Here is a 12,020-nt window from a genome sequence, read left to right as displayed (position 1 = left end):
AGAGTACCGTTAAATATATACCAAAGTCTTCCCACAAATATGTCATACATTGTTCACACTATGCACATTTTATATTTAGGTATATTTCCAAATTGTCCAAGACAAACCCTTCAAGTGTTATTAAAGTTGGTTACAGGCCTGAATTAGGAAGATTGGATTCGCTAGCACTTTATAGTTCAATGCTTGACAAATCACGTAAGAAACATTTTTTCTAACTGGTAGATATATTATACATGTATATAAATTAAATGTTATCTCTGAATTTTTTTTCAGGGAAAATTAAGCGTCAGTTATCAATAAGAACATTTATAAACTACATTATTAATTCTCATTTTTAACATTCATCGCACTGCCCTTTAATGGGTGTCTACTGATTGTTCACATTTGAATATTTACAGAATCAGCAGCCTGCTCTGAGAATAATGGGCGTGGTCCCTGCAGTACATTTTGTCTTTCTAAAAATACCGGATACACGTGTGCATGCGAAGACAACGTAGCACTAAGAAGTGATAGCATAACATGTGAAAATGGTAATAGTATTTCTAAAAGCATGTAGGCTTTATTACTGAAGCAAACGTGTAGTATTGAAATATGCTTCTTTCAGGTTTAGCTCGCATTAATGACTAGATGTATTTAAGTCAAAGAAACAGTGTTAAAATAAATGTGAACTTATAATGATTTTTAAGACAAATATTCTTTAGCTTAACTATAAATTACGATGTTCTTAGGTATAAGGTAATGATAGACATAGACTATATTTTTATGCTCCCCGAAAATTTTCGGGGGAGCATATAGTCGCCGCCTTGTCCATGTTGTCCGTCCGTCCGCTTTTCTTGTCTGGGACATAACTTTGAAACAACAAGAGGTATCAACATGAAACTTTGTAGGTAAATAGATCTCATTGAGTAGGTGTGCAGTAGATCTCATTGAGTAGGTGTGCAGTGCACAAGAACCGTAACTCTGCCTTGCCTTATGTTTGAATTATTCCCCTTTGTTTATTTTTACACTTTGAACTTTGTCCGGGACATAACTTTAAAACTATAAGGGTTATCATCATGAAACTTTGTAGGTAGAAAGATCTCATTGAGTAGATGTGCAGTGCACAAAAACCGTAACTCTGCCTTGCCTTATTTTTGATATTTTCCCTTTGTTTATTTTTACACTTTGAACTTTGTCCGGAACATAAATCTAAAACTATAAGTTAGAGGTATCAAATGAAACTTTGTAGGTAGATAGTTCTCATTGAGTAGGTGTGCAGTGCACAAAAACCGTAACTGTGAAACTTTGTAGGTAGAAAGATCTCCTTAAGTGAATGTGCAGTGCACAAGAACCATTACTCTGCCTTGCCTAATTTTTGAATTATTGCCCTTTGTTTATTTTTACACTTTGAATTTTGTCCGGGACATTACTGTAAAATTATAAAAGATATCAAAATGAAACTTTGTAGATAGATAGGTCTCATTGGGTAGAAGTGCAGTGCTAAAGAATCATAACTCTGCCTTGCTTTATTTTGAAGTTATTGCCCGTTGTTTACTTTTGCGTTTTGACTTTTGTCCGGGACATAACTCTAAAACTATAAGAGATACCAACATGAAACTTTGTAGGAGGTATCAACATGAAACTTTGTAGATATATAGATCTCGTTGAGTTGGTGTGCAGTGCACAAGAACCGTAACTCTGCCTTGCCTAATTTTTGAATAATTCCCCTTTGTTTATTTTTACACTTTGAACTTTGTCCGGAACATAAATCTAAAACTATAAGAGGTATCAACATGAAACTTTGTAGGTAGAAATATCTTATTAAGTAGGTGTGCAGTGCAAAAGAATCGTAACTCTGCCATGACTAAATTTTGAATTATTGCCCTTTGTTTATTTTTACACTTTGAATTTTGTCTAGGACATAACTCTAAAACTATAAGAGTTATCAACATGAAACTTTGTAGGTAGATAGATCTTATTAAGTAGATTTGCAGTGCATAAGAACAATAACTCTGTCTTGCCTAATTTTGGAGTAATTGCCCTTTGTTCATTTTGACACTTTGAACTTTGTCCTGGATATTACTCTAAAATTATAAGAGATATCAACATGAAACTTTGTAGATAGATAGGTCTCATTGGGAAGAAGTGCAGTGCTTAAGAATCATAACTCTGCCTTGCCTTATTTTGAAGTTATTGCCCTTTGTTTATTTTTACTTTTTGACTTTTGTCCAGGACATAACTCTAATACTATAAGAGATACCAATATGAAACTTTGTAGGTAGAAAGATATCATTGGATAGAACTGCAATGCTTAAAGAACCTAAACAAAGCCTTTTCTAAATTTGGAGTTATTGCCCTTTGTTCATTTTTACACTTTTGATTTTACCTGGGACATATCTCTGAAACTATAAGAGATATCATCAGGAAACTTTATAGATAGATAGATCTCATTGAATAGAAGTGCAGTGCAAAAAAGCATAACTCCGCTTTGCCTAATTTTGGGGTTTTAGCCCTTTGTTCAATTTTTTATACTTTCCTGTGTCCAAAACCTTCACCCGATTCAACCGGTTCTTGTTTTGTTATGTTTGTAAATAGAAAATTTATAAAAATCTGGAAGAAGGGTGATCCCTCGGAAATATTGGCCTCAGTACAGTAGTCTTCGTAAGTGCAGTAGTCCTCGAACGATTACATCATAAACACCGTTTATTATGTCATACATTAATATTTGAGAAATAAACTATGTATGGCTGTTGACAGTTCCTATTTCTTTGTGTTTATTCGTTATGAACACAAACACCGGTTTTTCACGAGATCGTAAAAAGTAAATAAAGAACATTGCTGGCTTGATATTCGTACATCACATGAAAATGAACAATAGGTAAATTTTTATTCTAATTTAAATATTTATACAATTTTTATTAGAAGGTAAAATAATATAATCATAAAAGTAAATATCCTTGATTTTTTACCGTTAAATAAAGATTATTCATTTTATAATATTACAATTAAAATGAAATTTCTTACCTAGAGATATTTGTTTATCATTTGACAGATCATTACTGTCCATTGAAGACATGATGCCAAAAAAATACACTGAAGACAAATTTACTAACGTCATTAGACAAATTAGAAATGGATCCTCAATTTCAAATGTTTCAAAATCAACTAGTATCCCAAAGTAAATTTTAAATGGCCATTCAAAAAGCAAATACAAAAACAAAATCACACAGATTGGTCTATTTAGACTTAAAGTAAAATGAAAACCTAGTTAGTTATTCTTTGTATATGTCTGACAGAGGTAATCCGTTGACTAGGAGTATGATTAGAGCTTCTTTTACAAGGGCAGAGATACTGAAACTAACATGCTAGATAACTCATCCTATAAATGGATAAGAATATTTCTAAGAAGACATCCGGACTTTTCAAGAAAGCACCCTGATGTTTAAGACAGAGATAGAACACATGAAACAAATGATGGAATTATTGAATAATATAATCTTTTTAATAAAGCTATTACATGAAAAAATCTTCATGACTTCGCCACGTAATTGTGAATTTGTTCCCAAAATAATAAATGGTTACATAAACATGAAATCTTTCTTCAAAGAATAGTAAAATAAATATGAAATTTTTCTTCAACAGGTTCCGCGACATATGTGTACCAGAATGTGGGCTGCAACGTCCAGTTCTACTAACTATGGACAATCATGCACCACACTTTGCCCAGAATTGGTAGATCTTGCCTTTTATAAAAGAGTTGAACTTTTGCTTTTGCCTCATCATTCTACTCGCTACTACAACATCTGGATAAAGGATTCGTTCATCTTTTGAAACATAATATGATAGAATTGGCTATGCTGGGGCCGTGCAGTGACAAGAGATCAATTTCCAAGTATTCTTTATCATGGGATCAACCGCATTTCAACTCATGATATCATGTCGACATTTCACAAGACTTGCATGTTCCCATTAAAATAGAGAAAAACAGAATCCCTGAAGAAAGCCCAACACGGCAAAATTGAAAAGGTTGCTCGGTTTGATTGAGCCTGTTCATGGACGGTACTGGAAAGTGCAAGTTACCGTCCACGCCCCCTAGCACCGGCTTAAGCAGAATTCAACATTAAAACACAAAAATGGTGAAATTTTGAATTTAGAAACATCCACAGATGTGTTCATACGGCGGTTATCATGAAACCTTTAATGTGACACAGTAGTAGTGTCATTCTATGAAAAGCGGCGTATGGTCCCCTAGTAAAAGAATGCGTGTGTCCTAAACGAGAAAACAATGAGCGGAACTAAATAAAATGGAATTTTGAAAGAGTATCTGAGGTTATGAACATCAAATCAGGTGCCAAACCCTATTGAACTTGCAATGAACATTTCTAACAGTGGTGAAGGTTTATTGGAAAAAGATGAATATTGTCGGGAATGTGGAGGACATTCTGTTACAAATCGTCTTCATAAATTAGGTTTTGTACCTGCAGATGTAGCACATATCGTTGCTGAACCTTGTCAAACCATAACAAAAAAGAAAAAGAACTGAAGGTGCAAGATATAAGGTGGATCACAGTTGCAGACCTGAATTCACCTGAATCTCATAGTGCCTCGGCATCCTACAACAACAGCTGAAATACATATGGGGACAAGCTCTGATTCTGACAATACTAACGACGGAATTGAATATGCAATATACAAATTAAGGAACAGGGGCTATTGGGTAGGATGTGACAACATTATAAATGAAAGGTGGTTCCACAATGAGTGTTTACTAAGGAGTCAGCAAACTCGAGACAGACTTGAGTTTGGTTACAAAGGATTAGTGTAAAATGTGTCAGTAATTATAGTTCGTAATAAAAAACAACAGAACAAAACAATAAAATCAAACACAGTTACTTGATTTTTTTTATTTATTGACAGAAATATTAAATGTAAAAACTTTGTTCCACTATTCACAATATTTATTTTCTTTAACAACTGTACGAGTGGTTATCCAAAAAATCGTAGATTTTCTTTGTTGCGTAAAATATATTTGAGATATTGATTTGAAATTTTTTCTCTGCTTAGAAGAATTAATAAACAATAAACACAGAAAAAGTAATTAGCTTCTTATATAACAACAATATCTAATTTTACATAAACACATGTCGGCAACAGCGGCGCACCCCAAAAGGTTATTGACATCAACGTCATAATAACGAAAAGCTTTTGCTTCAACGTCACACAATGACCATTACTGATTCTCAAAGTAATGTACTCGGCCTGCACACATCGTTCTTGACGATGAATCAAACGCTGGTTCATAGTCCAAAACCATTGGTCATGTAACTGACACAGAATACGCTGTGTAGCCTTCAGTAGATCGGCAATTGTCTGGAACCGGCGACCACGCAGTTGTCCTGCAATTAGCATGTAACGAATACATTTATCATTTATTAATAAATGTTAACAAAAATGGTGTTTGTTTTTTATTATTCATTTGTTTTAGTCTTGTATTATTAACTTAAAACAGAGTTTAAGTTGATTTTTGTTAATTATCTTAAATTAAGTGTAAATGTTAACTCTGGAAATACTGCAACGTCCATTAGTGCTAGGTCCGGTAAATATGTGGGATGTGGCACACACTTTACATACATCGTGAAAACTCAAGTCTGGTATCCACGGCCGCATGGGCCGTAAGGGTTTGTGCATTATCATGATGTAGCAGAAATTGGTTAATCATACGGCCCGCTCTCCATAATTCCTGCTATAGTTGGCTCATATCTGTATCAAGGCACATTTTGACGTCGTCAATCCTGTGCGCGTTGATTATTGTATTTTGTCGGCATCTTTTATCGTCCTTTATGCTTTTCAGCCCATCACTTAATCTCTTATGCCACTTCAACACTAATGATCGTGAAATGTTATTTTCTCTGTTCGCCTGCTGATTATTTTCAAATGTATTTGTCGGTATCATTCCCAAATTACATCAAAACTTCATGATCGTGTCCGTCTTTATGCGTGTCCGTCATTTTCCCGTTGTAAATAATATCGGTATATTCTGATTTTATTGACCTGTCAATTATGAATACATTATAGCACTTATTAAATATTCGATTTTGTCCGTATAGTTTACGAGAATTAATATGGAGTATTTATAACTAATGTATGGAAATTCACACTAGTGTAATGTATATGTTAAGTTTATTTTAATGAAGATGGACAAGTGCTTGCAAACTATTTACGGATATAAAACAATTTAGAAACACTGATTTGTCTCGTTTTGTATTGTATTTTACGGCACTGAAATGACATTTATTGACTTTAATCCGAATGAATTTTAAATATTAAGTCTTAAACTATGTTATTTTAAAAACGAATGGTCTTTACCAAAATAAGTGCAAAACATATTATAATACAAAAAAGACAACATAAAACATTATAGCTTCAATAATGTTGAAAATAGTTATGAATAAGAAAAATATATTGACTCATGCGGTCTCGATCTAACAACACGTAGGACATTTAGAAATTATAAAACTGCAGCTTACCCAAACATTGCGCTATAACTGTAATTGTATCATAGTTTAGGGACCTTTCTGTTGAAAAAGTGTCAGAGTTAAATCGTATACATATACATGCACAGTGCGGTAACTGGAGTGCAGGTATCAGTTACCCGCACTCCAGATAATGCCCGTTGATTGGTTCATTTTTGCTGGGGTTTACATATTGTGACGGCAGAGAAAGGGAAAGGGGCAGAAATATCATATTCAAATGCTCGTTCATTGGTTCATTTTTTCTGGGGTTTCGTATTATGACAACAGGGAACGTGCTGTCATGTTTGACTATAATACAAAAGAGAAAGAACACCAAAAAACTCGGCAATCTGATTTATACTCGGGGGCTACGCCCCCTCGTACAAATCAGATAGCCTCGTATTTCGGTGCTCTTTCTATTACATGTATTTATTTTTTGAAAATTTGAATTTAATCACATCTTACTACTCACATCTCACGAAATTTACCGAACATTTATCGAAGATTAATATATTGTGTGCATTGAAGGCATAATCAGTATGCAATTGACAGGTTAATAAAATAAAACAATAATATAAATCATTATTTATTTCAAAGATGTTGATGATATTCTACAAGGTATGCTGATAGAATTTCATTACAATGCACTTTGACCTTTAAAAGACCACGAATATTTTCATAACCCCTCGCATTCATGTAGTTACACTATTTACTAACCTGTTGTCTTGTTAAGCATTTCCAAAGAAAGGAACAAAATAGCATTTTGTACTGTAAGTTTTAGAGTATAACTATTCAGTACTTTGTTTTTGTTGTCCTAATACCAAAAAATAGAAAGTAAATGATGCACAAACTATTTGAATTTGTAATCAGTTTAGGTAAATATGGATTGGTTTTAGTTAAGAAAAAAATATGCAGTTTAATGAGATCAAAGCCGGGTGTACGAGAACTACATCACTTAGGACTTAAATAGTTTGCTGTAAGTTAACTTGTATATAAGTGTAATTATAAAACGGACATATCTATTGAATCGGTTTTTTCTTGTTTCAATAGTTACGGGATAACCTTGTGTTTATTCTAAAAAGGTAAGTTCCATATCATGTGCTCCTTTATATTTTTTAACCGTGACATTTGTATCACACTTGTCCGAGGACTACTGTACTGGGCTAATCAAAACAAAATTACATGAAAATTGCTTGGTTTGATTGAGTATGTTCATTGGGGATAATGAAAAAGAGCAACTTCCTTCACGTCCCCTAGCACCAGCTTGAGCGGTACTCAATTTTCAACACTTAAAAGTGCTTGAATCAATGATCCAGAATGACCAGAAAAGGTTATATCATTGTGAAGTACTTCATTTATTTTTGAAAATACATGTTTAATTTATAACACAGCAATGGTTCAGATCATTAGTTTATTGTTTATCAGGCAATTTAATACACTTATCATTTGAATATTATAGCACTTAATTCTTTCGGATTATAATTGTTAGAATCAAGTATTTAAGAGTATGTCAATTTCTTATGTAAAAATGGTTATTGAATTAACAAAGACACATGTTTAGAATTGATAAAAAGATTGTGTTGTATCTATTTTTACAGTTGAACTGCTGACAACAAGAATAACTACTACTACTGGTCCTACTACTACAACTACTCCTTCAACTACTCCTACTACCACAACTACTACTACTACAACAACTACAACTTCTACTTCAACTACAACTACTACACCTACTACTACAACTACACCTACTTCTACAACTACACCTACTACTACAACTACACCTACTACTACAACTACTACACCTACTACTACAACTACACCTACTACTACAACTACACCTACTACAACTACTACACCTACTACTACAACTACACCTACTACTACAACTACACCTACTACTACAACTACTACACCTACTACTTCAACTACTACACCTACTACTACAACTACACCTACTACTACAACTACTCCTACTACTACAACTACTACACCTACTACTTCAACTACACCTAATACTTCAACTAATACACCTACTACTACGACTACACCTTCTACAACAACTTCACCTACTACTACAACTACACCTTCTACTACAACTACACCTACTACTACAACTACACCTACTACTACAACTACTGCTACTACTACAACTACACCTACTACAACAACTACTTCTTCTACTACAACTACTCCTTCTACTCCAACTACTACAACTACCACACCTACTACTACTACAACTACACCTACTACTACAACTACACCTACTACTACAACTATACCTACTACTACAACTACACCTACTACTACAACTACATCTACTACTAGAACTACTCCTACTACAGCAACTACTACAGCTACTACTACAACTACACCTACTACTACAACTACATCTACTACTACAACTACACCTACTACTACAACTTTACCTACTACTACAACTACACCTTCTACAACAACTACTCCTACTACTACAACAACTACACCTACTACTACAACTACACCTACTACTACAACTACACCTACTACTACAGCTACTGCTCCTACTACTACAACTACTTCTAGTATAATAACTTCTTCTAGTACACCATCAGTACTTTCAACTAGTTATCAAAAAGCAACGTCATCTGCTTCTGAAGTGCCACTGACTTCGACAAATTTAATGGGACCAATAATTTTGCCAAAAGCGACCCCGTCAACACCAAGTCCGAAAACGCTACCGGATGCGGCTATTTGTGGGGGCAGTGCCGGGTTTGCAGTCCTGATCATTGTCATAATTGTCCTTGTTTGTGTTATCCTTAAAAGGTAAATAGTTCTTTGAATATTATGTTGCAAATGCCACCGAGACATATATTCAGTTTAATAAGTATGCATGAATTTCTTTAAAAGTTCAAATCAAGTCTGATATGCCTTTGTTTAATTGATCATACACCCAGCTACTTATTCCTTTTTGTAAGGAAATGATTTAAAGAATAACAACGTATTCTAAAGTAAGGATGAGGTGTGTAAATAATTTAAAGTTAAAGTATGCGCGTAGTGTCATCATTGTTTTTACGTTGTAGCTTTTTCTGTCACTCATTACCATTTTTGTTAACAGAATTAAATCTCTTGACTTTGACATATATCATTTAAACAGGCGCAACAATAATGGAAACAAAGGCGGTGACAGTGTGAACTATGATCATTTTCCTTCTGACAGCCCAAGTAGACCCGATTCAACTTATGATGTTATAGGCAGCTTTGATGAGCCGGATAATAAGGAAGTTAGTATGTTATAAATGAGCCATGTCACGACAAAACCAACATAGTGGGTTTGCGATCAGCATGGATCCAGACCAGCCTGCGCATCTGCGCAGTCTGATCAGTATCAATGCTACTCGCTATCAGTTTCTCTACTTGTAATAGAGTTGGTAAGCAAACAGCATGGATCCTGATCAGACTGCGCGGATGCGCTGGCTGGTCTGGATCTATGCTGGTCGCAAACGCACTATGTTGGTTTTATCGTGACGCTGCTCAAATGGTTTTATTTCTTAAATTCACAAAAACACAAACTTATTTTTAATACCAAATAAGCAACAACACTCACTCAAATCGTCTTCAAGTTCAGATGTTTCGTTTTTCATTTACTGTTTACATTTTTTTTAAATAGATACCTTAGACACGGATGAACATAGATACGTTTAAATGGTAGGACGTTTGAAGTACATTCCGTCATTTTTAACAAATTTTTAATGAATGATGATCAATTTTATTTTTAAGAATCAAGAGAGTGATAACATGGGCTTGAGTGAGACACAGAATGAGTATGAACAGCTAAGCTTCACGAGGAACGAAGTTCCAACAAGCCAGTTTAGACCACCTGCAGTCCCAAACGTTTATGAAGACATGAATGAATTAACAATGATTACAGATGAACCGCAAGATGATTACTTGCAGCCATCTTATTTAAATCCATGTTTCTCCTCCGATGAAACTGACTTCAACAACCCAGTTTATTTAGATGAATCTGATAGAAGTATTACAAACCCAGACCTTCAATAGATCTACATCAAGCTAAGCAAATAATAAAACCTGAAATCATAAGTTATGAGCCTCAGTGCAAGTGAAAAAGATATTTGTTCATAGCTTTTTTGTTACATGTTATATATGTTAATTGATTAGCCTCTTAAGTTCTAGGTACAAGTGCAAATGTGCAAATAATGTGTATACACTGGAATATTACACGTATTAAATTGCCTGAAATCAGTGAAGTAATTGTTTGAATCGTCTTGAGGATATCTTCAAAGTACTAAATTGGATTAAATCATGTTGAAGCGGATAGTTAATATGTTAAAATAAAGATACTACTAACAGTTATAAAAGCAAGGGAATGTTTTTTTTTATTGTTTTTTACATTCCCTTACTATAAATCTATTAACATGTGTTAACTTACTAGGAAATAAGATACAGATTTTGCTTTATTCTCCAGTAATACCCATAATGGTAAGAACATAACACTTGACTGCAGACATTTTATATACTTTTTATTGACATTTTTAACGTAAAAGCCCTTTCATCAACGATAGCAGAGAGGAAGAATGTAAACATAATTAGAACTATGTATAGTATATTTTATTAAGCTTTCAAACAAAAAACATGTAAGATCAATGATTAAATCAATAAGTGAATACATGAGCTTGAGTAAGAAACAGAATGAGTATGAGCAGTTAAACTTCAAGAGGAAGGACGTTCCAAGCCAGTTCAGACCATCTGCAGTTCCAAATGCTATATAGCCAAGATTGTGTTCTCTATGTTATAATATTTGTGTTGTTTTCAATTATATTATGATACGAGTGTAACAATATACCACCTTATCAATGCAATTATAGAAAATGATTGAAAGGATGTTAAAAGGATTGTTACCTTTAACGATCGGGTCATATTTAACTAGGCTGATATTCCGTTTTGTTCCTCAAATTAAAGGTACATACTACCTCAGGAACAAATAAATTGTATCTGATTTTGAAGGACCATCACGAATCTTGTCACCTGAAGAACATATCGATTAATGTAAAATAACTTTATAAAGTCATAAATGTATCAAAATATAAGCAATGTATTTTTGACTTCCATACAAAATACTACTTCCCTATAATTACACTTGTTGTCAAAAAGCAACAGATGAAAAAGATGATTAAGGTAATTGGACAATAAGTAACTTCCTTTTTACAGTAAAAGTACAACAGAATTTAAAAAAACTTTTGGGAAAAAATATACAAGCATTTCTGAGACAAACTAATGGTATTTTTCATCATGTGTTTGATCATGAGATTCATTTTGAAAAATGTAAGATGCATCGTTTATGATTTATCTTATAACTGAACTGACATATCATTTGAACTTTTCGGAAACAAATGTAGTGTGTCTTTTTTAAATATAGGGATCTTCTTGGTAACACATTTTCTGATTTTTTTATATAATCAAATTAGTATAATATATAATATATCCAAGATAATATTCAATTGTTTGAGATGTAAAAATGTTGTATTT

At 33.5% G+C, this 12,020-nt stretch overlaps 1 protein-coding gene across 1 annotated transcript in view; it reads left to right on the top strand.

The window, feature by feature from the left end:
* Nucleotides 1-11,597, top strand: part of LOC132756859 (low-density lipoprotein receptor-related protein 5-like) — a 30,006-nt gene extending 18,409 nt beyond the window's left edge. The window contains exons 17-21 of the mRNA XM_060748005.1: nucleotides 80-195; nucleotides 399-530; nucleotides 8,090-9,296; nucleotides 9,628-9,754; nucleotides 10,251-11,597. Coding sequence (XP_060603988.1) covers nucleotides 80-195; nucleotides 399-530; nucleotides 8,090-9,296; nucleotides 9,628-9,754; nucleotides 10,251-10,532 — 1,864 coding nt within the window. The 3' untranslated portion in view covers nucleotides 10,533-11,597. The remainder of the gene's footprint in view (nucleotides 1-79; nucleotides 196-398; nucleotides 531-8,089; nucleotides 9,297-9,627; nucleotides 9,755-10,250) is intronic.
* The last annotated feature ends 423 nt before the right edge of the window (nucleotides 11,598-12,020 follow it).

The sequence above is a fragment of the Ruditapes philippinarum genome, unplaced genomic scaffold (genome assembly GCF_026571515.1).
Source record: "Ruditapes philippinarum isolate M1 unplaced genomic scaffold, ASM2657151v2 ctg2286_1_1_1_1, whole genome shotgun sequence".
In the NCBI taxonomy this organism is placed as follows: Eukaryota; Metazoa; Mollusca; class Bivalvia; order Venerida; family Veneridae; genus Ruditapes; species Ruditapes philippinarum.
The sequence above is the reverse complement of the archived record's forward strand: the minus strand, read 5'-3'. Positions and strand labels throughout refer to the sequence as shown.